The sequence below is a fragment of the Spermophilus citellus genome, assembly GCF_964194105.1.
Source record: "Spermophilus citellus genome assembly, chromosome: 17".
Classification (NCBI taxonomy): domain Eukaryota; kingdom Metazoa; phylum Chordata; class Mammalia; order Rodentia; family Sciuridae; genus Spermophilus; species Spermophilus citellus.
In genome coordinates this window covers 29417064-29444429 of record NC_138199.1, presented here as the reverse complement: position 1 = coordinate 29444429, position 27366 = coordinate 29417064, and the positions used below count along the sequence as shown (strand labels likewise).

The window sequence follows — 27366 nt, the reverse complement described above, 5'->3', positions numbered from 1 at the left end:
GAGTAACAAAATCCCTTCTACATAGTTTTGCTCTGTGAGAGAAGTTCACCTTTGTGCATCTTATTTTATTCCCAGAACTCTGGCTGGAGAATCTTACTCCACCCTACTGGAGAAATGTCAATTAATTTTTCTCTTTCTCCATCATTCCTTTGTTTTCGTCCCCTCTCTCTTGTACACATGAAAACAGAAATACATAAGCTGCTTGGGGCCACAGTGTTCTTTATTTGTTAATCCTTTTAGTCCTCTCCTAGGAAATTGATAATATTATAATCCCTGTTTTGCAGATGAGGAAACTGAAGCACCAGTCATTAGGTCATTTGTCACTTGTCTAAAGCCAAGAGTGCTATTCAATCCCAGACTTTCTCTGGTTCATAGCCACGGAGTTTTTCTGCTTCTCTGGACATCACACACACACACACAGACACAAGTGCATCTGATCCTCACTGAATTGGACCAGCTGCTGGAATGTGGTCCAGCAGGGCATGATCTGGGCTTCTGGGGTTGCATGGATTGCCTTTGCTGGTCTTGAGAATGCCCCATCCTGCTGGGCTCTGCCCCTACCCTGGGTTGTCTGTGCCTCCCTGATGGCAGTTCTTGGCCTCTTCCAATGATTACACATCATTGTCCTAATCTTGGCTCTACCAGGATTCATAGCTTGCTTACCTTTAGGTGCTTCCTGTGCTCAGGAGCTGATTGGCTCCCTGGGTGTGAGTTCTTTGTCAATGATGCCAAGAGAGAGGCTTGGTGGTGTGGACTGGACCACCAGTCCTGCCATTGGAACCTGAATGAGAGAAAAATGGGTAGCTATTCTTGCTTCTGAACTAGGAACTCAGTGCACAAAGTCAGAAGGGTTCCTGCCTTTAAACCTGGAAAGGATCATAAAGCATTTACTCCAACTTCCCCATTTTACAGATGAGGAAACTGAGGGTGAGAAAGGCAGTGTGCTTTCCCAAACACCTCGAAGACTCACAGCAGCACTCCCAGGCAAGTCTCAGGTCCTCTTTTCTACAACAAGCCATTCTCTGGCAGCTGCCTCCAGCACCATGTGAGGATTTGGCTTTCCCCAGAACAGTATTTCTTACTAAACATACTGACAAAAGGCAATGATGTCTCTCACTTTGTTTCAGTCATAGAATATCAACGCTTATAGGGCAGTGATTTTTTTTTTTTAAACCAGGGATTGAACCCAGGTACACTTAACCACTGAGCCACATTCCCAACCCCTTTTATTTTTTATTTTTCTTACAAGCTCTCACCATGTTGCTTAGGGCCTTGATAAATTGCTGAGGCTGGCTTTGAACTTGGGATCCTCCTGCCTCAGCTCTTCCTAAGCTGTTGAGATTACAGGCATGTGCCACAGCTCCTGGCTAGGGCAGTGATTTTGAGTGTGGTGCTCCCACCAGTAGGTGGGACAGGAGATGTTTCAGGTGTTACCCACTTTTTAATTTCAAGAGTAATATATTTATGTAAATGGGCACTAGACAAGTATAAGTAGATACCAAATCTAATAAAGTTTGTTATATTTGCATGTGACTGCTTAAGAAGATGCTCAGTAAGTAAAAATATACTCAGTAAGCAAGAGCATGGTGATTTGTGGATCGAAAAAAAACATAATATGCAGATACCTGAAGTTTGGGATCTGCTGTTCTGGAGACTGTCAACAATTTAGGGAAAGAGGTTTAAACCAGGGACTTGTCTATAATGCAAACTACCTGCCTCCAATTACCAAAGAAATACTAAATAAAAGTACAAGAAGATACGATTTTTCACCTTGCAGATTGGCAAAGATTATAAACTGTGTTCTTACCTTGGCAGCACATATGCTAATTTAGAATAACAGAATTAGCATGGTCTCTGGGCGTGGGTGACATGTAAATAATGACAAATCCTGTGAGAATATGCATGAGTAATCAAGTTAGTGCTACTGAAAACAGGGGCTCTTTTTTTTGAGCAGGAAAAAGGAGAGGGAAAAGTGAGATTGCTGAGATTAAGTGAAAATTCTATTGTCTTGAATACTCATTAGAAAACACTCTATAGGGCTGGCGTTGTGGCTCAGTGGTAGAGTACCCGCCTAGAATGAGTGGGGCACTGGGTTCAATCCTCAGCACCATATAAAAATAAAATAAAGATAATGTGTCCACTTAAAACTGAGAAATAAAAACTAAATAAAAAAAGAAAAAAAGGAAACACACTACAGATTCATGATATAGTTTAAATAAATGTGTTTCCTAACTTTGCTCACTAAAAAAATAATGATAATAATAATGAATAGACTAATAAACAATCCAGAAGAAATAAGCATCTCTAATATAATAGTCCTGATTTGCAGCACTAGCTGTGGACCCAGGGGCACTCTACCACTGAGCCACATTCCCAGCTCCCCAACCCTGACTTTTTTTTTTTTTTAACAGTTGCCAAAACTGATCTCAAACTTGAGATCCTCCTGCTTCAACCTCTTGAGAAGCTGGGATTACAGTACAGGCACACAGCACTGTGCCCTATCAATATACAAAATTTTCTACAATAATTTTTTTTCCAGTACTGGGGATCAAACCCAGGGTCTCATGAAAGCCAGGCACGTACTCTACCACTGAGCTACACCCCCAACCTCTACAACAACAACAAATTTAAATTGAAAACATCCAATGTTGGCAGGGTTCTGGAGAATGGTCTCTCTCACACACTGCTGATGGGAGCACAAGTTGGCCCAGTTTTCAGATGGTAATTTAGCAGTATCTGCCCAAATGTCAGCTCACATTACACTTTGACCCAGGGATTCCATTCTGGGGAATGTAACCTAAAAAAACATGTACAAGGATGCTTCCTACAACAGTCTTATTGATAGCAGAAACTCTGCAAGCAACTCAATGTTCATCAATAGGGGATATTTGAATAAATCATTGCTAGTACTAGCAGGGATAGAGAATGCCTGCAACGGTGGTCAATAGGGGGTGTTAAATAAACCACGGTACATGTATAGCATGGGATGCTATGAAGCTGTTAAAAAGGGACAGGAGGATCCACACCCATGATATCATAAAAGATAAATATTTGGTCTCATCCTTAGTTCAGGGCACAGAGTTCCTAAAATCCTTGGAATTTACTATCCATTGTATGTTAATGAGATGACTCAGTGCGATGATGCTAGTGAGCACTTTTTTTTTTTATTTTAAAAACTTTGTTGTTTTTAACATACCTAACAGGAGGGTGTATTTTGACATATTATACATACATGGTGTGCAACCCAGTATAATTTTGATCCCGTTCTTGTGGGTTAGCTTCTGAATGGGGTTAGAAACACCAACTAGGAGATTCGAGGGTCAGAATTTTCCGCGTTCCCAACCCCTCTCCTCCAGGAGAGCAGAAGGGACCCAAAATTGTGTTAATCACCAATGGTCATTGATTAAATCATAGATAGAAGAGGGTCCAGAAATAGATCCATATTTTTATGCTTAATTGTTTTTTTTTTTTTTTTTTTGTACCAGGGATTTTGTACCAGGGGCACTCAACCACTAAGCCAAATTTGCATAATGAAATATTCATAAAAATCCCTAAACAAAGCAGCTCAGAGAGCTTCTATATTGGTCGACACATCCAGCAGGTTGACATACTCTGCTCCATCGGGACAGAAGCTGCTATGTTCAGGATCCTTCCAGACCTGGTCCAAGGTACCAGATTGCTCATTTGTATCCTTTGTAATAAACCATAATCATTAATGTGTTGTTTTCCTGAGTCCTGTGAGTTCTTCTAGTGAATTATTAATCCTGATGGGGAGGGTTGTCAGAGTACCAGATTTGCAGTCTGCTGGGCAGAACTGTGGGTGGTACCCTGAGCGCAGCATTTGCAACTGACACCTGAAGTTTATCAAAAGGCAAAGATTGAGAAGTAGCCAAAATAATTTTTTAAAAGTAGCATAGTTGGAAGACTTACACTACCTGATATGGTTTGGATCTTTAACGTCTCATCAAAAGCTCCTGTGTTAGGCAATGCAGAATGCAGGAGTGGAATGATTAGATTAAAATCAGTGAATTAATGCATTCGATAGATTGGTAATCTGAGTGGACTACTGGGTGGTGACTATAGGCAGGTGGGTGTGGCTGCAGGAAGTAGGTCACTGGGGGCATGATTTGTATCTTGTCCCTGTCTTCTCTTGTCTCCGTTTCCTGGCTGCCATGAGCTGAGCAGCTTGTTCTGCCTTATCTCAGGGCCTGAGCAATGGCTGAATGTGGACTGAATCTCTGAAAACATGAGTGCAAAATAAACATGTCTTCCTCTAAGTTGTTTCTCTCAAGAGATTTTGGTCACAGTGATGAAAGGCTGATAACACAGTACCTAAATCAAGACCTGCCTAAAACTTTAATAATCAAGACTATGGTGTTGCCAGAGAATAGACATAATATGTTACTGAGATAGAAGAAGGTCCAGAAATAGATCCATATTTTTATGCTCAATTGATTTTTGTACCAGGGATTTTGTACCAGGGGCACTCAACCACTAAGCCACATCCCCAGCCCTATTTTGTATTTTATTTAGAGACAGGGTCTCACTGACTTGCTTAGCGCCTTGCTTTTGCTCAGGCTGGCTTTGAACTCGCAATCCTCCTGCCTCAGCCTCCTGAGCCTATGGGATTACAGGCATTTGCTACCATTCCTAGCTGCTCGATTGATTTTTTAAATATTTTTTTAGCTTTAGTTAGACACATATTTTTATTTTATTTTATTTTTTTATGTGGTGCTGAGGATCAACCAGTGCCTCATGCATGCTAGGCGAGCACTCTACCACTGAGCCACAACCCCAGTCTTCAATTGTTTTGTTTTTTTTTTTTTTTTGAGAGAGAGAGAGAATTTCTTAATATTTATTTTTCAGTTTTTGGTGGACCCAACATCTTTATTTTATTTCTATGTGGTGCTGAGGATCGAACCCAGCACCCCGCTCATGCCAGGCAGAGGGCACTACTGCTTGAGCCACATCCCCAGCCCCTCAATTGGTTTTTTACAAAGTCATCAAATTACTTTCTTCCATGGATAGAGTCTTTTTACTAACTTGTACTGCAATAATTGGATATCAATATGAAAAAAAGAAAAAGAAAGAAAACACCTTTACTCTCACTTTTTAAACATACCCCAAAATTAACTAAAAGTGATTATAGACCAAACATAAGACCTAAATCTATTAAATTTCTAGAAAAAAAAAAGAGAAAAAAACCTTTGTGACAATAAGGTAAATTTTTAAAGTAGAATACATAAAGTTTGAATTATTAAAAATTAATAAAGTGTGCTTCATTGCAATAAAAAATACTCACTATTCATAAATCACAGGTAAGGAAATGAAAAGATAAGCCTCAGACTAGCAGAAAATCATCTGCAAAACATACGCGTAAAGAATATAAAAAACTATTACAACTCAATTATAAAAAGGCAACATTCAATAAAAAATGGACAAAAGACTTGGACAGAATACTTTTGAAAAGAAGATATGGCCAAGAAGGACATAGGAAGATCTTATACATCATGCATCATTGTGGGCTGGGGTTGTGGCTCAGTGGTACAAGGCTTGACTAGCACGTGTGGGGCACTGGGTTTGATCCTCAGCACCATATAAATATAAATAAATAAATAAATATGTATATAAAAATATCTTATACATTATTAATCATTGGGAAAATGCAAACTAAAATCTCAATAAGATAGCTTTACATAGCCACTAAAAATGGCTAAAATGAAAGACTGACAACACCAGGTGCTAACAAAGATGTAGAGCAAAGGGACTCTCAGACATTGCCAGTAGCAATCAAAAATAATACTGCTAAAAATAATAATAATAAAATTTTTAAAAATGATACTGTGGGTCTGGGGTTGTGGCTCAGCAGTAGAGCGCTCTCCTGGCACGTGCAAGACCCCGGGTTGGATCCTCAGCACCACATAAAAATAAATAAACAAAATAAAGGTGTTGTGTCCAACTATAACTAAAAAAATATATATATATATAAAAAATGATACTGCTAGCTGGGTGCATGGTACATGCCTGTAATCCCAGTGACTTGGAAAGCTAAGGCTGCAGGATGGCACATTGGAGGTCAGCCTCAGCAATTTAGTGAGACTCTGTCTCAAAATAAAAAATAAAGAAAGCTGGAGGTGTGGGTCAGTGGTAAAGCTCCTCTGGGTTCAAGCACTGGAACCTCCCATACCTCCCCCAACCGCCACCAAAAAAGGCACTACAACTTTGGAAAATATCATATGACAGTATCTTAGAAAGTTAAACAGAGTTGTCCTAGGATCCAGCCAACCCATTTCTTTGTTTGTTTGAGATAACTGAAAACATGTCAAAGGTAACCAAAGATAACCCAAATGCCCATGAACTGGAGAGTAGGTAAATAAATAAACTCTCACAATGGAATACTCCTTAGCAATAAAAAGGAATTATATAACCTCCAATGACTCTTAATCTCATCAAATCACATTTATCTGTAAGATGATGATAAAACTTCTGTCCCATTGTAATAAACTTTAAATGTCACAAAGTAACATTAAAATGCCTACTCCTTAAAGAAGAATGAGATTATGGCATTTGCTGGTAAATGGATAGGGCTGGAGAATATCATGCTAAGTGAAGAAGCCAATCCCCCCAAACCAAAAGATGAATGTTTTCTCTGATATGTGGGTGTTATATCATAATGGGGGTGCGGGATGGTTAGGGAAGAATAGTTACTTTAGATTAAGTAGAGGGGAGTGAAGAGAGGGGAGGGGAATGTATAATGTATCAAAGTGCATTCCACTGTCATGTATAACTAATTAAAACAAACAAACAGGGCTGGGGATGTGGCTCAAGCGGTAGCGCGCCCGGGTTCGATCCTCAGCACCACATACCAACAAAGATGTTGTGTCCGCCGAAAACTAAAAAATAAATATTAAAATTCTCTCTCTCTTTCTCTCTCTCTCCCTCTCTCACTCTCTCTTTGAAAAAAAAATAAAGTGAATTTCATTGTATTGTGCCTCAATAAAGTTAGAAATAAATAAATAAAATCCTGCTGTTGGACTGAATTCCTGAGATTACAAAAGAATTGAAATTGGAGGAAGTCCAAGTCTGGATGGGCTGAACAGTTCTCCCAGGTTATTCAAACTGTGGTTAGGAGAACATTTGTGTTAGAGAACAAAAGCCAGGTAGACCAGGTACTCAAAGGGAGGGGCCTGTTCTCACCTTCAGCGCTCAGATGCAGGTCCCACCCAGGCATGACTCCCCTCACCCCAGGTCTCCTCCTCCTTCTGGCTGATCTGCTTTCAGTCTCTTCCTCCACCCAGTCTTTTCCTATTAAACTCAGATAACTATGAGGAAAGCAAGGCAGTTCATATTGAAGTGTGAATGATTGATAGCCCCGAATTTGTATTTCTTTAGAGGTTGCTTGTTAATACAGAATAATCCTCTTAAAGGTAGAGTTTCTAGCAGCATGGTCACAGGTGTCTTCCAAGTCTGTCCATTGGATAAGGGTGATTCTGCTTTAAGATGTTTTGAGGTCAAATGAGCCCAGATGAGTAGTGATCATTTTTACTTGTACATCATTCACTCATCCTGTCAGCAGGCAGTGATTCTGTTCCATACCTGTTAGGTGTTGGGACAACTGGAGGTGTAAAAGGTGCCAACTGTCCAGGAGTATCTGATCCTTGACAAGTCATGGATTTGAGACTTGAGAAGCTGTGGACTTGAAGAGCCATGGTGTTGAGGGTCACAACTGAGTTGGGATGACGCATGGCATTTTTGCCAGAAATAGTGGTTGAGAGGTGACACCAGCGAGCCATTAAGATGATGACTTTTGAGTTCTTGAGGAGTTCCCGTTGAGGGGGTGGTGGTGCGGGGATTCCTGAAGAGTTCTCATTGGTTGGGGAAGTGCCAGAGGAGGGATTTCCGGTTGGTGGTTCCTGGAGGAGCCCCGAGGCGTTTGGAAGAGTTCCTGGGAGCGTGTGTGGAGTGTGCTGGTGGAGTTCAGAAATGAAATTTGTTCCTGCTTCAGTGGCTCATGATTTGTGCCCAGCTAGACTGCGGCACCATTGAATTAATTACAGTGCGGTGAACCCTTGCTGGGTCTCTAGACAGCCATGTCTAACTGGATCTGGGCAAGTCATAGTGAACTTGCCCTATCAGAGATGAAGTCATAGTGAACTGGGCTTTGACAGGTGAAATGGGATCTTGCCAGGTAGAGAAGGAAGCAGCCTGGCGAAGGAAGGCATGAGAGACCAAGGAAGAATGATGAAGCGTCATATGTGGTTATATCAAAGAGAGAGCATGGGTGCTGGAGGGTGTCATAGTAAGGGAGCTAAAGCAGAGGCTGAGACAAGGACCTGGGGGAAGTGCAGAAAGCAGGAGTAAGGGAGACTGAGACAGAAAGCCAATAGCTCATTATTGATTGTTTCACACTGGCCTCTGTGAACAACTGGGGCTCCTTGCTGTCGAAGATCCCTAGATAATCATCTGAAGCATGCCTCAGAAAGACCTTCCAAAGACAGGATTCTGGGACACTTATTAACCAATGCTTTCCACTGGCCCTGGGATGCTCCTGGGGGTGTTAATTTCCCTATGGAAAATTCCATCTGGGTTACTCTTGAGAGCCTTGTGACTTTGGGGGAAAAAAATGGAGAGCAGTAGAGGTGGGTGCTTGTAGAAAGAGAGACATGGCAGCTTGTGGTAACTTTCCAGTTGAGGCTACAAGAGAAATCTCAGTTATGCTGTGGACAGGTGAAATAGGGCACAAAAGGCATTGGTTACAGAGGGGTCATTCAGCTTGGTGGGCTAAAGGGGACAGCCAGCAAAAGAAATCCAGGTAATGATGTTGGAAAAGTAGGCTGGCGTCAGAGGATCCATGGTGGAGAAACCTATATGCAAGGCTACAAAGCTTAAACTTAATTTGCCTGGCTCTGGCCCCTAGTAGGTGCTCAACAAATATTTATTGAATGATAAGTGTCAATAATGCACCTGGGTCACACCTTTGCAAAGCTGCTGGGCTTTAGAACTCAGGAGACCAGCTACGTGACCTATAACCTCTTTGATCTTTCATTTTTCTCTTGCTGAAGTGGCAACAATAATGCCTCATTTACAGGGTTGTTGGGAGGGATTCGATGGGATCAAAGATGTATGGCAACTAGAAATATGGACTCAATAATTGTCAGTCACCCTACTCCTGTCCCCAAGATAACCCGAAGCCAGGTAATAAAGCTGAACTATCCACCAGCTAGAGACAATGAAGGCTGCTCCTGGGATCTGTTTAGAGAAGATGTATGCTGGCATTTCCAGCTATATTGGCCCTGGTGGAAAAAATTAGTGGTTTTGGTAACAACTTCCTCGGGCCAAAAGGGAATCATACCACTGCTTTAATTAAAGGACAGAGTAGAAACTACCCTCCCAGGGAACTTACACATTCAGAAATTGATGTTTATGGTAACTGATAGTTTTCTTTTTCTTTGTGCATTTAAATATACACACTGAAAGATTTCCCAATCAATATGGTATTGACTGGGATCATCCATCACTGCCATGCGGCATATTTTCCTCCCCTTCTGAAATCTTAACAGAAGCTACAATGCCTATAAATTCCATTTGATGGAATACCCCTGCACTGGCTGGTTGTAAGCACTCACCGGAAGATCCTCAATCCTTCCCAGTGGACAAAGAAAATTGTGATGGCTTCTGGAGCTGCATCACATGGAGCTAACTAAAGTGGGAGAGAAAGCAGATCAAGGAATTAGATAAAGCATTGAGAAATCACTCAGATTGGAAAATTCTAAATTAGTATATTTAAAAACACCCATTCTCCCATGTCAGTCTGGCATGAAGACAGATACTCTGAAGATTCATGCCATTGACAACCAAGTTAGAGAAAAGAAAAAAAGGAAACAAAGCAAACACAGATTTTTAGCAAGAAAGAAATCCCAGAGTTGAGAAGCCTCTAGGGGAAGCACATCTGCCCCAGTTTGGAATGATAAGCAGCAGGAAGAGCACAGCAGGAATAGCAAGGTGGGGGGATGAGTTCATCTTTTCATTCATTCATTCAACTTTCTTCCTTCAACAATTATCCATCGTTTCTATACCACATTGCAAGCAACCACAGAAATATAAAAACTGGCAAAGACAATCCCTGCCCTTGTGCAGTTCTTAGAGGAAATAGAAGTTGTTATTAATAATTATAATAAGATGGAAGGAGAGCAAACAAATAAAGGCACGCACAGGATTCAGGGGTGAAACAAACAAGAGAGGGAGGGGCTGGAGAAGGCTTCTCAGAGGTAGAGGTCCCCAAGCAGCCTGTTGTGTGTAGGGAAAAGACAGGAGCTTCAAGAAAGAACAAAAGGCATATGTAAAAGAAACCAGGTCTTTGGGGATAGTGTTGTTAGTAAGCATAGGAGAAAGAGAAGTGGGCAGAAACCAAACTAGATAGGACCTCCTGTGACATGCAGAGTTTGGACTCCACCCTTGTGGGTGATGGGGAGTCACTGATCAGTTTGGAGCAAAAAGCATTGATGTTAAGAAACATCTTCCTTTTAGACTTGAGGATTGAACTGAAGGGGATTGAAGTGGGAGCATGATGGCCTGTGCCCATGGTTAAGTGAGTGGCAAGTGGCTGGAGAGAAGTTTAGCTTCGGAGGATGGGAAAAATTGCAGCTGCCAAGTCATCTTAACCTCTTGAGTATCAATTTCTTCACAAGCAGGAGACGATTTATTAAGGATTCTCTCGTCAGGAGGCAGATCCCACCCAATCCTGGAGTAGAGGAAAGGCAGGGAAAGTGCCCGGCAGGGGAAAGGAGGGAAAGGGCAAAGTAGGAGTCTCAATCCAGCCCACGGGGAGCCGCTCCCCAGCTCCTTCTTTCCCTCCATAGAGGATTGTCTGAGGCCATAAAGAGGAGGAGGGGAGGGTCCTCTACTAGATCGAGGCCCCTGCAACCATGGTCTGGTTCAGTCACAAGACAGCTCCCTCGGCTTTGAAGCAACAAGAGTCTCCAAGCAGAACCATTTGGAGCTTATCACCATTGCCTATTTCTCCCGAGAAGCTCTAGCGAGCAGTGGAGAGATCCTTTAAAGGGACTCAAAAACCAAAGTTTTAGCCCCAGTTTGGGATTAAGCTGTCGTTTTGATCTTGGATGAGTTAGTTCGAGGAGCTCCTTAAATCCCTGAGCAGGGCAACACCGCGGATCAGCAGACCTCTGCCTTCGACACCTGCCCACGCCGCCACGCCACATCGTTTTTTTCGAACCTTTTCCTTGTTGGTCCTGGGCGCCAACCTGACTCTGGGCAGGCGACATTGCAGAGGGCCCGGCGGCTGGAGGTTGGCTGGGACCCAGGGCGCCCCCGCGCGCTCCCTCTCACGGGCTCCCGCCTCTCGCCGGCCGCGCGACCCCGCGCTCGGATGCAGGAAGGGGCGCGGACCGCGCGCTGCGGCGGGAGCTGCGCAGCCAGAGGAGACTGGCGGGTGCGAGCGGGCCCTACTGCGGCCAGCACCTGGTGTCGCCAGAGTCTCTGAGGTGGACAGAATCGCAGGCCCGCCCCTCAGTGGCCCTCTCTTGGGCTCCCGGCAGCTCGGGGACGCGCCCGCGGGCTCTGGCCCAGCGCCACCGAGGCTCCGCCCCCGCCACGGCTTTCCCGTAGCCCGAGTCCGTGGGGCGCCGGGCCCAGCCCGGCGACCGCAGACCGCCGGCTCCACGCGTTCTGCCCGGGGCGGGCCCAGGGTCCCCAGGCTCCCGCCTCCACCGCGGCTAGCTGCTTACGTCAGGAAGGCGAAACCCAGAAGAAGAAAAAAAAAGGCACGAGGGCGGAAGGGGAAAAACTTTATTTTTTCTCTTCAGGCGCTGAAGCGAAAGGTTGGCGACTGCGCCATCGTGGGCTTCCCTGGGAGAGCCCGGCGCGACCTCAGCCTGCTGTGGCGCAGAGGATCCGGGCCGCGAGGCCCGACGGGGCGCCCAGCATGTGGGACCCGCGGGAGTTTGAACGTCACTGGAAGGCCGAATTCCCCGGGGAGGATGCACCGGTCATGAGGCTGGAGTCGGTGCTGGACATGGAGAGGGAGCTGGAGCGCTGCAAAGTCAACCTGAAGCGGCTGCAACAGGTGTTGGCCGAGGAGAAGTTCAAAGTCTTGTACCTGCAGGCGGCCCTGGCCGGGAAGAAGCTGGACCTAGGCTGCGGGGATCCGGCGGGAGGAGAAGGCGACAGCCCCGTAGCCACGGCGGAGGAGCTGGCGCCAGCGGAGCCGGGGAGGGCTCCGCCACAGCTGGAGGAAAAGGGCGCAGTGGGTGGCGACCCAGATCCCGCAGGCCCTTCAGGCTCACCAGGCTCCTCAAGCACCTCGCAGCCCGACCCAAAGGAGGTGGGGAAGGCCGAGCCTCCCCCCTACGTGTGCCTAGATCTTCCTACCTGGCCGGTGCCGACGGAGGGAGGGGGCGCGGTGCGCAGCTTGACTGCTGCCATCCACCAGCAGCTAGTGCAGCCTCGCCTCCTCTTCAGGCTAAAGGAGGACTGCGCGCCCCCGGGCCACGATGGCACTGTTCCTACCCTGCCCGGAGAGGAGCAGTCCTCAGGGACCCGCGCAGGGAGGGGTTCGGAAGAGGGAGAGCCGGACGCTCCGGGCGCGGATGATGGGGGCGACAGCAGTGATCACGACTTCGAGATAGTGGATTTGAACGAGAAATTCGTCCTCGGCCACTTGCTTGTGGCCCCCTGCCGGTTCGGGACCCGCGATGAGACCGAGAAGCCAGCGCGGGCGTGTAGCCCTCACCGCTGGATTCACCTGTTCCCCGGGGGCCGGCGGCAGCAGCGCCGGAGCCGAGACCTAGAGCAGCTGGAGGCAGACGCCAAGGACGGTCGGGCCCAGCTCCCGGCGGAGGATGAGCCTCCCAGACGCGGGGTACGTGAGCACTTCTCCCAGTGGGGGCGCAAGAGGTTTCTGTGGGTGCCCGAGAAGGACTCGCCCATTCACAGCTCGCCCGAGAGAGGCAGCGACTGCAGCCACAACAGCTCAGACCACGAGGACGGCTTCTCTGCAGGTAGGCGACTCCTCCCCCCCACCCCCCATCCCACAGATCCCTCTGCAGTGTGTCCTCCAATCAATCTACTGGCACTCCTCCCAGGCAGACCTTGGTGGGTGGTCTTGTTTAATCTCGGGTACCTCGGAAAAAGGGGGTTGAGCTTTACTTGTTGACCTTACAGTCACTTTTGGAACTTATAAAAAGAGTGCGAAGTGAATTTGGGGCTTGGTGAGTTTATGAAAATAAGTATGATGGCCATGGCAGGGAGTGATGGATCAGTGGGCTTGGCCTGACCACCGGTGGAACCTTTCACTTCAGGTCGTGGCCTTTCTGTTCCATTGCAATATCACTTACTACCACTGCTCAGCTCCAGCCAAACCTCCACAGATTCACCAGATTCATTTGTGCCAACTTGTTAGTTTCTATATAAAATCCAGTGGCTCCCCCACTTTCTCCTGGTCCTTGGTATGGAAGTCTATAAATCTATTTAATTTTCTGAACGTATCTCACATCTTCTCCAACCTTTATCCTGTGCTGGGGCCAAATTCACTCTGGAAAGGGTGCATAATGCTCACCAGTTTCCCATTGCTGACTTTTCGCCTTCCTAGAAAACTAATCTGAGTTTGTTAGCTTCCTAGGAGCCTGGAAGCCTGAGAGGAGGGCAAAGCTTTGAATTATGTAGTTTTCAGCTGGCCTAGTGCCCAGAGATCCTGTCTAGTCCAGAGCCTTTACTTGATAAAGGAGGAAATTGAAGCCCAGAAAGATTAAGTGCTTGCCCAGGTGAACTGAGACCTTTGCTAGGGCCTTCTGTCATCTGTTGTTTCCCCTCACATCTTCCCCTTTTCTGAAGACAGGGTCTAGTCTTAGTCATCTTTGAATCCCCTTGTGGTGGGCAGTGTTCAATAAATATTGGCTGAATAAATGGATGATTGCGTTGGATTGAATGACCACCCAGCTCTTCATAATTCAGGGAGTAGAAATGAGGTAAGGAGTAAAGATCAGATGGGGATGTGGGGTGGCATGTGACTGGCCCTTTGCTGCATCTGGGGACTGTCATAGTCCCGACAGCCAAGTGAAAAGCATATATTGGTATCTAGTTGAGTCAAACCTCATCCAGGAATTTAGGATGATGCCTTCCTGCTCAGTAAAGAAAAAAAAAAGAAGGAGAAGAAATCACTGATGCTGGGATTGTTCCAAAATCTCCATTATTAGATCTTATCTGGGTGAGTTTGCATTTGAATGAGAAACTGTCCGCTTTGCTAAAAGCACATTTGGAAGGTCCAGCAAGTCATCTGTTTTGATCAATTACACTTATTCATTAGCAGAGATTGGCTGCTTTTCCCATAGGTAATGCTTTTGCCATCCATGCTAGTAACACTTTTTATGTGCCCCTTTAACTTAAAGCAAGAATCTAAAGATTTCATCCTAGTGCCAAGTTCCAAATGCCCTCAATGGAGGCCACCCAAGTGGCTCTAGCTGCTTCAGAGCTGTCTCCAATCCCATCTCCCCCAAGACCTGCATCAATCACTCTTTCACGTGTGCCCAGTGCACTGGAATTTCCCCCAGGTGTGATTTTTATTTCTCTGAGTGGTCTCTCTCCCTAAGATCACTCTAGCACACACAGGGACCTTGATGCAAATCAGAAACTGACAGTGCCTCTGGGCTAATGAATTGTAAAAGGTACCCCCTCTGTATAGATTGATGATAATATTCTCCTTCCTCTGGACTAAAGACTCTAGCCAGAGCACATCTCTGGCACTCATGGCTTTGACTAGTGCCAGAGCTGTATTTCAGGTCCCACACCAGACCCCCTCTGCAGGGCAAGCTTGTGTAGGGGATTCTACAGCTCAGGTGGAGGCACTGCCTCTAGTCTCTCAAACCTCCTCAGTGAGGAAGTGAATAGGGGTGGATTTGCACATGCACACACATGCGTGCATACATACATGCACATATACTCATGTACATACATGCTCACCATCATGTATGTGTGTGCACATGCACACAGTCTAGAAAAAAGACTCTTCAAACATACAGGGAGGAACTGGAGTGAAACAATTGAGGGCAGGGGCTTTCACACTATAGGCAACAGCCCACTGAAATCATTGTAACGACAGAGAAAGCATTGCAAGGTCTTCTTTGATCACCCTTGACCTTCCCTGCTTTTTTCCCCCTCTATAGCAAATCATCAAATTACCACCTCAGATGCTATGATTTTGCCTATGGATTGGATATTCTCTCTCTCTCTCTCTCTCTCTCTCTCTCTCTCTCTCTCTCTGGTGAAATTGGAGCTGAAGGAAAGCAGGGATTTTGGCCTCTTTTATTCACTGACAGCCCAATACCCTAGAACAGTATCTAACATACATTAAGTGTTCCAGACACATTTGTTGAATGTTATACATCATAGGAATAAAATAGAATAGGGGCTGGGGTTGTAGCTCAGTGGTGGAGCGCTTGCTAGCATGTGTGAGGCACTGGGTTCGATCCTCAGCTGCATAAAAGTAAATCGGTATTTTGTCCATCTATAACTTAAAAATATATTAAAATAGAGTAGAAAAACATCAGAGCTCAGGGTGTAGCTCCATAGTAGAGGGCTTGCCTAGAATGCACAACACACAGGGTTCAATCCCTAGCACACACACACAACAAGAGGGAGAGAGAGAGAGAGAGGCGCGCATACAAGAAAGAAAAAGAACAAAACATTAAAGTGCATTGCACATAGTAGTGCTGAATATTATGCTGTTTTTAAACTATTTCAAGTATATATATGTGTGAGTATACAAACACTGATTAAAACCATGACCTCAGACTCATGTTGCTTACGTGACCTTGGAAGAGTTATTTGACTTTTTTTGTGGCTTGTTTTTCCTCATCTATAAAATGGGGCTGAAAAACACTGCTTATGCTATACTGTTGATATGGAGATCAGGCAGGATATTATCTCTAACCAGATCTGAGCAGGTCCTAGCACATAGCAGCCATGAATGTCAACTAACCACTGCTATGGGTTTTTGTTTTCTTTTTTCTTTTTAGTTGACTTTTCAAAGCTTCCTACTTCCAGATCATTTGGGATCAAAGATTGTTTGGTTGTCTATAACATATGTTTTTAACATTTTTTTCCCTAGCACTACTCTGGCTCTTTGTAGAACCTCCCAGGAAGAAGGGGAGGTAGTAATCTTGGCTGATGAGGTTCTTTGATTGGATTGGTCCTCATACTATTCTCTTTCTGTGCCAATGATCACACCCAGTATCTGTACCCAGAGGACTTAACTGAAGGGCAAGTTTTATTGGCAATAACAGGCTTTGCCTAGGTCTCAGGGTTTCAAGGACAGAGAGTATACAAGGCCTTTATAAAAAGGCTCAAAGGCAAAGTGTTCCCCTCCTTGGAAAAGGGACATTTTCTTTTAAATAAGGGACAGATCCCTAAACCCTCTTGGTTTAGAGCAAGACCCTGTCTGAAGGCTCTTTGAGGGCTCTTTGCACACATGATGGAAAAATCATAGTCTCAATAAAGTTAGAAGGCCAGTTCATTTAGTATCTTTCTTTTAGCATCTTGATACACGAAAAGACTAGGCCATGCTGGCTTGGTTAAAATTGGGGGATGAGGTTGGTGCTATGAATGGGGAACCCAGGCAGGCAGAGCCAGGACAACTGTGTCATGTCCTGTGTTCTGTGAAGTCAGACCTGCCTCTGTGTCCTGGCTTTGATCCTTACTAGGTATGAAGCCATGGATAAGCTACCCTGGTCTTTTCCAAACCTCTGTCTCCATTCCTCAGGTGGGAATAGCAAGAATAGTGAACACTTACTGAGGGTTTACTTTTGCCAGCACCTGTTCTGAGCACTTTATCCATATTAATTCATTTATGCTACGGAACTTCAGGGGACAGCACTACTATTATTTCCATTTTTACATATAAGAATCATGAGACCTGGAAAGATTACATAGTGCTGCCCAAAGTCACCCAGCCTATAAAAGGATTACTAAGGATTTGAACCCAGGCAGTCTGAATCCCATGTCCATGCTTTCAAACACCAAGCTGTATTGCCTCAGATATTGCTATCTATCGCCAAAAATAGTTAAGAAGATCAAATACAAGAAAATAGCCACACACAGTGGCATTTGCCTTTAATTCCAGCTACTTGGGAGGCTGAGGCAGGAGGATCACCAGCTCAAGGCCAGCTATCCTGGGCCTCTTAGCAAGACCCTGTCTGAAAGAAATACAAACAGAGAAAGAAGAAGATTGAGGATGTAGCTCAGTGGTAGTTCACCCTTGCATTCAACCTCCAGTACTGCAAAATAAACAAATGAATGAATACATATAAGAAAATATTTAAAGAGTTTAACAGAGCACCTGGCTCATAGTTACCATGAAGTGCATACGTATGTATGTGTGCATTATTATGGTATTCTTTAAATATATATATATATATATATATATATATATATATATATATATATATATATATATTAGTTGAAGTTGGACACAATACCTTTATTTTGTTTATTTTTATGTGATTCTGAGGATCGAACCCAGTGTTTTGCACATGCTAGGCAAGCGCTCTTCTGCTGAGCCCCTATAGTCTTCTTTATTACTAAAATCCCAGCAAACCTCAGACCATCTGCTGCTGGGATCACCCATCAGGGATGCTGCCCATCTATAGGGCTTCAGGGTGGTCTCAGCCTCACAGGTAGCAGACCACAGCTGGATGTCAGACCTCTTCTAGGCACCCTTGGGTAGTCAAAATGGCATGCCTGCACCCTGAGGCTCTGTATTTCCCTTGCATGTTGGCATGCTTCCCTGGCAGCACCCCTGTCATAGGAGTTGAGAGGCATGTCTTTCTCAGGTTTATGCATCTCTTCTGCAGCCTGTGATTTCCCCTGTGTGTTTGCAATCCTTGTGAGCCAAAGTGCTGTTCTCTAATAAAGCCTGGAGATGGCTTTTCAGAGCTTAGGGATACCATTTTTTTTAATATATATATACTGGGGGTTGAACCCAGAGGCACTCTAGCACTGAGCTACATTTCTAGCCCTTCTAGTTTTTTTATTTTGATACAGAGTCTTGCCAAGTTGTTGAGGCTGGCCTCAAACTTGCAGTCCTCCTGCCTCAGCCTTCTGAATAGCTGGGATTATGGGCACGTGCCACTGTGCCTGGCTTTCTGGCATCCTTTGACTAACAGAAGCTATTCATTGATATTCTGGTTCCAGTTCAAATGATAAACCAAATAATGTTAATATTTTAAATGGGTAACATTTTCTCTTTGTATTAAAATTTGCTCAGTGAAAACAAGGCTCTCTATTTTTGTTGGCCCTTGGAATGCCTTCATTCATCCATCCATTCACCTGCCCATCCATTCTGCTCAGCAAGCGTTTATCAAGATCTCACATCATGCTGAGACTGTTCAGGTTGGTGACGCCCCGCCACCTCATGGTTCTCATTGGTTCTTTGGCTCCTGGATAGAAATGCTTAGTTTTTAGGTTAAAGAAACAACTTTCTAATGGATAACTATGGTTATATCATATTAGTTACCGAAGATTGTTATTTAGAACCTTGGCAACATTCAAGAGCCTAGAACTGGAAGAAAGTATTTTCCTGCAATTAGCCTCAAGGTCACATGCTTAGGACCCACAAGGTGGGATTTGGAGGTCAGATCTAAGCTCTTTCCATTATATGCTGCAGCCTCTTCTTTCTTGGAATTTTAAGTAAATACCAAAGCCTCAGTCCCCAAAGTCATAATGTCAGGAGTAACAGATCATCTCCTACAGCTCCGCAGCCATCTCAGTGGGCAGAAATGATTAGTCCCATTTTACAGGTGAAGATGTTGAGGCTGAGAAGTGAAGAAACTTGCCAAAGTCTCACAGTTAGCATGTGGTGGAATCATCATTTGAACTTGGATCAGTTTACAAAGCTGACACTTTTATTTATTTTTGGGACTGGGAATTGAACCCAGAAGTGCTTTGCCACTGAGCCACATCCCATCCCTTTTTGCTTAGGGCCTCACTTAGTTGCTGAGGCTGGTCTTGAACTTGGAAATCCTTCTGCCTCAGCCTTCCGAGTTGTTGGAATTATAGGTATGTGTCACCACGCCTGGCAAAGCTGACACTTCAAGCATCCAACCTGTAATGCTGTCCTGTGCCAGCTGTGTCTTTGCAGATTTCTCTGCCACTGGATTCTACCAGGTTGCTGATGGAGACATTTTGTTTTTAATCTTTATTGAAAATGCATTTCCTACTAGGTACTCATGTTACCTAGCCCATTTGTAAGCTGATGGGTTTCTTCACCTTCCTGTCAATGACTAAGGAGATTTTTGCCCCAGGAAGAATTCCTAGTGTTCAGTGGATGTGTCTGAATAACTTAATTCAAAGTATTGAATTTTTAGCTTTAACTGTGATAGAATAATTTTCCCCCAATCCCTGTTGTGGAGAGATATTAAAAAACTATTTGAAGCTGTGTGCAGTGGTGCATGTTTTTAATCCCAGCTACTCAGGAGGCTGAGACACAATGATAACAAGTTTGAGGCTAGCCTAAACAACTGAGACCCAATTTCAAAATAAAAATAAAAAGGGCTGAGGATGTAGATCAGTGGTAGAGTTCTCTGGGGTTCAATCCTCAGTACTGAAAAAAAAATTATTTGAGACATATGAGCTGGTGGCTTGCTATGGTCCTCAAATGGACCTTGCATTCCTGTTTGCTTGGCTCTCCCTCCACCCCTCACCCCCACCACCTTAGATCACCCCAGCACCTTACGCTCCCCCACACACAACTTATGAACACTTTTTCTGCCAGCCAAGGGTGATGGGTGGGTTTAACATGCTTTTCTCTTATCCATGTAGTAAACACAACCGAGCCTGAAAACTGGTCTGTTTTTCTTCTGGAAAAGAGACTAATTCGCAAAGCAGTTAGCTCAGTATTTGGCTCTGGGTCTTTCTGTTTTAAAATCAGGATCTTGCCAGGCACGGTGGTATAGGCCTATAATCTCAGCCCTTGGGATTGCGGGCCTATACCCTGAGGCAAGAGGATTATAAATTTGAGAATAGCCTCAACAAGTTTGCAAGCTCCTCAGGCATTTATGAAGATCCTGTCCGCCCACCCCCCCAGCCAAAAAAAAAAAAAAAAAAAGTGCTGGGGATGTAGCTTAGTGGTAAAGCACCCCTTGGTTCAATTTCCAGTACCCCTCCTCCCAAAAATGTCAGGCTCTTCATACTTTTTCCTGGCTCTGAAACACTGGGACTAATCCCTTCTTCATCTGAAAAAAAGGGGTTGCCACTACAGATAAATGGTGTTGCCCAGCTTGGTGTTGCCCAGCTTGCAGGGACACCATGATTATGCTGGTGAGTTACTGCCCTTCTGAAAGCCTCAAGTTCCTTGTCTACAAAATGAGAGTGACTGATAATAATATGGGACTATTTCATAGACTTGTGAAACCTAAATGATACACTATGCAGGAAGTACCAGGATGTGGTGTTTAGTAGATCTTAGATGGTATTATTAGAGCAACTTTTTTGTTTTTGTTTTTGTTTTTGGTACCAGAGATTGACCCAGGGGCACTTAACCACTGAGCTACATCTTCAGCCCTTTTTTTATTTTTGAGAAGGGTCTCATTTAAGTTACTTAGGGCCTCACTAAATTGCTCAGGCTGGCTTTGAACATGAGATCCTCCTGCCTGAGCCTCTTGAGCTGCTGGGATTACAGATGTGTACAACTGCCCCCAACTGGGATTACAGGCCTACACCACCATGCTCCGTAAAATCCTGATTTTTTTTTTTAAAGAGAGAGAGAGAGAGAGAGAGAGAGAGAGTGTGTGTGTGTGAGAGAGAGAGAGAGAGAGAGAGAGAGAGAGAATTTTTAAATATTTATTTATTTTAGTTCTTGGCGGACACAACATCTTTGTTTGTATGTGGTGCTGAGGATCGAACCCTGGCCGCACGCATGCCAGGCGAGCGCACTACTGCTTGAGCCACATCCCCAGCCCCAAGATCCTGATTTTAAAACAGAAAGACCCAGTTGGTTGACCCAGACCACTGTTCCCGTCTGCATCTCTTCACATAATGAAGTTCCCCAGCCTCTTTATTTTCCCTTTTCCTCTCCTTTCTCAGTTCAAAGGTACTTTGTTTCTCCAGAGAGAGAGACACCAGCTTTCTTAGTCCTTTGTAGTCCCTGGTCCCTCCCAGTTAACTCCTTTCCCCTAACATCTGCAGTGCTATCGCCTCCTTCTCCTTATTTCCTACTCTCTACCACTTGCTTTCGGCTAATGCTTTTTCCTGCCAAGGTCTTTGGGCATTTGAGATGCCCTCCCATCTCCACTTCCTCAGTCCCAAAGCCAGTGCTTCCTTTGGGGTCTGGCTTTTCCATGTATTGGTTAAGATATGGGTTTGCCGCATATGATCCCCCACCCTTGAAAAAAGTGGCTTAAACAACAGAGGGGTATTTTTGTCTCTCATGTAAAGGAACTCCAAGGGTTAAGTAGTTCAGGTAAGTTGTTTGGTGATCATGAGAAATTCAGGCTTTTGAGTCTTTCTGTTTTCTAGGCTGCCTCATGGTCTAATAGAGCTTCTGGTCTAGCATTCATATTTATGTTTCAGGCAGGGATTAGAAGAACTGGAAGAAGAGCATAAGAGTGAGTGGCGGGCTGTTGATTTGCATATATATTTGATAGACCTTTATTTAATTAATTTATTTATATGCGGTGCTGAGAATTGAACCCAGTGCCTCACACATGCCAGGCAAGTGCGCTACCACTGAGCCCCAGCCCCAGCCCTTGACCTGCTTTTTAAGGCACTTTCCTAGAAGACTTTCTTAACAATTTCTGGTTTTATCTCATTAGCCACCTCTAGCTCCAAGGGAGGCTGAGAAATGTAGTATTTAATCTGGGCATGTGGCCACCTCACATAAAATGGGGGCTCTGTTACAAGAAAAAAATGGAAGAATTGATATCAAGTAGGCAACTAGCAGCCTCTGGCACAAGCCTTTTCCAACTACTCCAACCCATCTTGTGGTTCTTAGAGTGAGCCCCACACTGCACAATTGTATTATTATTGTTCCATCTATTAATTCATTGACCCTATGGACAAACAACAACAGAACCACTGCTCTGTGCAAGGCACCATGGCTGTGAAGCGTTGCTCTCAAAACTGAGAGGTTAGCTGGCTCCTCGAGAGCAGGGGCCATGGTTTGTTTCTTTCTCTCACAAAGATATCTTTCCCAGTGCTGAGCATATGGCAGGCACTTGATAAGTACCTGGTGGATTTTAGAATAGTCACAAATGAAAAGCATAGTGAAAAAAAAAAAATTCCCTGCATTGGTACGATGATAGAAAATTCTGGTTGTGTGAAGTTTGTTTTGGATTCATTCTGATTTCAAAGAACCCATATCAAAGAGGATGGAGCATCTATCATCTCTACCCACCAGGGCAACATTATAGCCCCGTGGACTTTTCCAGGAATTGAGACCAAGTTGGCTGTCTTGGACACTGGACTGTGTATCATACTAGAATTATAAGCAGAAATCTCTGTGCCATCTGACTTTCCATGCGGCTGCTTTGTGTGTAGCTGTACTTATTCCACGTGAACCTCCCGTGTTATTTCTGCACTGTGTAGCTGCAGAGAAAATCTGCAGTCTTTCTACAGTGAGAGTCAGCTCCAGATCCTGTTCTGTCTTCCAGTTTGATTTTGCTGTAGTCTGCCTGAAACAAGACTGTCTGAAGAGAAGTTGCCTGGAGCTCCTGTCACATCTTGCAGCTGCTTAGCAAAAGATTGTCTTAAAAAGTTCATTGGCACCTAGGAGGGAAAGAACTAGAATATATTTAGCACCTACTCTCTGCAAGGCAATAGGTTAAGTGCTTTACCTACATTCTCCCATTGAATATTCAGAACAGTCTCCTGAAGGACAGGCTCCCTAACCATTCTCATTGTGCAGATGAGGAAGCTGAGGCCCAGGTTGGTTAACTAACTAAATAGCCTCAAATTGCTCAAGGCTAAGTGGTAGAGTTATTTTTTTCCCCCTCTAATTTGAACAATGAAATTAACTTTTTGAGAGAGAGAACTCATGGGTTATAAAGTTCACCCGTTTGATGTGTACAGTCACAGGTTTTGGTACATTCACAAAGCTGTGTGATCACCACCATTTTTAAATTTCAAATCCTTTTCCCAGAGGGGGATCTTTGAGTGTAGCCTTTTCTACAACAATGCCATTCCATTTTCTGATTTGCCTTGTGCAGAGATTTAAAATAATGGAAGCAGATGTAGCACGGGACATCAGGACTCATTTTGGGGTGACATGAATATAAAAGGGGCATTGGTCACTTTCTCATCATGGCGCTGGCCCTGGGGTCCTGTTCAAATAGCTAGACTGTGGGGCTCTGCCTTAGATACTCTAGGCGCCACCAAACCCTGTGTGTGTGTCCTGGACTTGGGGCAGGAGTTACAATACCCACACTTGAGCTTGCCTGAGCCCTACTCATTCATGCCCTGAGGCTGTGGCTGGCATGACCACAAGGGACCTATGCCTTCTTTGTCTTTGTAGCCCCAGAATGGCACAGTGCCCAGTACATGGGTGGTGCTCAATAAATGCTTGCGTATCTGCATGTTCCATCATCACTCCCCTAAACCACCACAGCAGTTGATTGTTCTGCCTCTAGCTTTTCCTCTCCAGCCCATGATTATGTTCCACAGTAAAGACAATGCTATGCCCTAGTCAGATTTTGCACCCCCAACTCTCACTCATCCTTGACTCTCTGTCACCTACAAGAGAAAAAAAATCTGAGCTCCTTAAATACAAAGGTGCCAGGCCGTCTGTGAACTGTTCCGCCCTCATTTCCACCTTCCCCTGCATGTGCTCCATGCTGCAGCAGTACTGAAACTGCTTGTGGTTTCCTCACACACCATGCCCTCTCATGTCTCTCTACATTTCCCCGGAATGCCCTCCCCATATTGTTCACATGACAATTTTCTATTCATCTTTCAGGTCTCAACTAGGAGGCCACCTCGTCCACGAATTCTTCCCCAGTAGACTTAGGTACTGGGTCTCAGTTAAGAGTGCCTTTGGCAGCTGGGCATGGTGATGCACACTTCTGATCCTAGTAACTCAGGAGGTTAAGGCAGGAGGACTGAAAGTTTGAGAGCAGCCTCAGCAACTTAGTGAGACCCTGTCTCAAAATAAAAGTTAAAAAGGGATAGAGATGTGGCTCAGTGCTGTAGCACCCCTGGGTTCAGTCCCAGTGCCAAAGAAAGAAAGGAGGGAGGAAGGGAGAGAGAGAAAAGAAAAGGGGAACAGAAAAGAGCTATTATATTCTTCCTGAATCCTTTTTTCAAACTTCATGTATCCCTGAGTTTTTGATGCACCCTTCTTGCTTACTCCCATGTCCATCTGAGAATCTTTGCCATTTTTTGCTCTTCTTCCTGGTGGGAATGTATCATTTTCTGAAGGGAGGCAATGAAGAAAAAGGCTAATGCTTCAAACCTGGACAAATAGGCCCTCCCCAACTAACCAAGATCTATTTTAGTCATTAGGACTACAGACTAAATACTTTGATTTTCTTTTGTCTTCTGGGAATATGAGAGGCAGGATTAATTTCCTGATTACTTTGAAATCTGATGGGACTATTTGCCTAGGCCTGACCAATGAGTGTGAAAGAATTGACGGGCACAACTTCTGAATCAGATAATTTAGTGCTGACAGGAGACTCTTCAGAGATCTCTTTTCCCACTGCCACAATGCACAGTGCTCTAGGTGGCTGCTCTATCACCCTGTGTCCTAGAGGCAAGACAATGAAGAGCAGAGCTCCCAGCAGATTCTACTAATGGAGGAGGAGGAGGAGACAAAAAAAAATTTTTTTCCCCAAAGAATACAGAACACACACTTTCAATGTCCTTTCTCATCTCTGCCCAAATAGGAATGCTTTCTCTCTTAGAGCAAATGAGAGACACATGGAATGTCTGCCCAGAGGAATCAGTTGATTCTCAAGGTCTGAGACTTTTATGAGGGTGGATCACATGGGCATATTCTGCTCTGCAAATCATCCATAGCAACCAAAATCAAAAACCCCAACCATGAAACGAAACCAGATACACATCACCAGTATATTTTTTGTGTGGTACTGGGAATTGAACCCAGGTCCCTGCAAATGGTAGACAAGCATTCCACTACTGAGCTACATCCATCCCTTTTTTAAAAATTTTATTTTGAGATAGAGTCTCACTAAGTTGCTGAGGCTGGCCTCCAACATACAATCTTCCTGCCTCAGCCTCTTGAGTCGTGGGGATAGCAGGTATGCGCCACCACGCCTGCCACATCATCAGAAGTTTTGATGGATTTTGTTGAAAGGAAAAATGACAAGCTGTTTCAGCAAGGTCCGTTGCTCCAGATGCAAAATCATTAAATCACTCACAGTGAAAAGGATCTGAGAATTAAAAACCATGGAAACCTATTCTGTCTGTGATGCCATTGATCTAGTCGTATATTAAGTCTCTTTGTGAGAGTGGAAGTCCTAAGTGTCTGATGGTGCAGCTGTCTGAGAAATGTGATTTCCTTGGGGATCTTACACATTTGAAAGTGCATTACTCAGGAAAATCCCAGAAGTGCAATGCAGTTTTCAAGGTCCTCGTCTGTTGATTAGATTTCAGGAGCTGTCCTGGCAACCTACTTACCACTTACCCCACCACGTCAAGTCATAAAGAATAGACTTGTAAGCAGACATCTGAAACCATCAATTTGTAATTTGGGAACAGCTAGCTGACTATAATGGTATGTTTTTGTCATGTCAAGTGGTTAATAAAGTATATATTACAAACATACTATAAGCACAATTCTATAAAGCTAAGCATTTATTTATTTATTTATTTATTTATTTTGGTTCCGAGCTTGAACTCAGGGGCACTTGACCACTGAGCCACATCTCAGCCCTATTTTGTATTTTATTTAGAGATAGGGTCTCGCTGAGTTGCTTAGCGCCTATTTGTTGCTGAGGCTGGCTTTGAATTTGTGATCCTCCTGCCTCAGCCTCCCCAGCCACTGGTATTACAGGCATATGCCATCACACGTATCTAAGTATTATTATTCCCATTACATACTAGTAAGTCCAAAGACATTGAGTTATTTGCCTAGAATCACACAGCTAATAAAGGATAGAGCTATCATTGGAACCCAGCTCTTTCTGGGATGAAAGTTACTATCTACTCCATCTCACCACTACTGGTGATCTCTTAAGGCTACAGCGCCTCATCTCTAAAATAACATTATGGGACTATATGATTTTCCAGATCTGAATTCTATAAACCCTGGTAAATTAAATAAGCTGAGCTGGGACTCTGTACCAAGTAAAGAGCCTGGCTTTGAATCAGAAGGACCTGGGTTTACTGTGAGGCTGTAGGCTGCTCATTATTTTGTGCCTTTAGCAAAATTACTTCACCACTCCATAAACCCATTTGCTTTTCTGCACAATAGAGATGATTATACCTCCCTTGGTGTTGTGAAAATTAAGCAAAATAAATGTACAGAAAACAGGTCGTGCAGGGTCTGGCATGTAGTTCCCAGCGTGTAAATGCACTGGTATGGTCATCCTGAGCGTGCCATCTGAGATCACTCACTTCACTTAGATTCAAATCCAAGCTCTGGCCGAGTGTGTTGGCACACACCTGTAATCCCAGTGGTTTAAGAGGCTAAGGCAGGAGGATTGTGAGTTCAAACCAGCCTCAGCAATTTAGCAAGGCCCTAAGCAACTCAGTGGGACCCTATCTCTAAATATATTTTTTAAAAGGTCTGGGGACGTGGTTCAGTGGTTTTAAGCGTCCCTGGGTTCAATCCCCAGTACCAAAAAAAAAAAAAAAAAAAAAAAAAATCCCAGCTCTGTGGCTGGGGGTGTAGCAGCTCAGTGGTAGAGCACTTGCCTAGAATGCTCAAAGTCCTGGGTTTGATCCCCAGTATTAAAAAAAAAAAAAAATCCCAGCTTTGCCACCTAACTGCTATTCACATAGTTTACTTGGCTTTATATATATATATATATATATATATATATATATATATATATATATATATATATTTATTTATTTTTTAGTTGTAGTAAACTTGAATACATTTACTTGGCTTTTTAAAAAAATATTTATTTTTTAGTTGTAGTTGGGCACAATACCTTTATTTTATTTACTTTTATGTGGTGTTGAGGATCGAACCTAGGGCCTCACACATGCAAGGCAAGTGCTCTACTGCTGGGCCCCAGCCCAAGCCCATTCTTTGCCTTTTTGTGCCTTGGTTTCTGTATCTGTGGACTGGAGGTGATAATATGATATCAGTGACTAATTAAGTGGGGTGAAGATTAAATGGATTGATATATATGTGTAAAGCACTTTGAAAAGCACTTGGTTTGTAGTAAACACTCA

General features: G+C 44.2%; 1 protein-coding gene across 1 annotated transcript in view; it reads left to right on the top strand.

The window, feature by feature from the left end:
• The first annotated feature begins 11803 nt into the window (after positions 1-11803).
• ABR (ABR activator of RhoGEF and GTPase) overlaps positions 11804-27366 on the top strand; it is a 192626-nt gene continuing 177063 nt past the window's right edge. The window contains exon 1 of the mRNA XM_081272941.1: positions 11804-13016. Within this exon, the coding sequence (XP_081129067.1) occupies positions 11942-13016 (1075 nt within the window). The 5' untranslated portion in view covers positions 11804-11941. The remainder of the gene's footprint in view (positions 13017-27366) is intronic.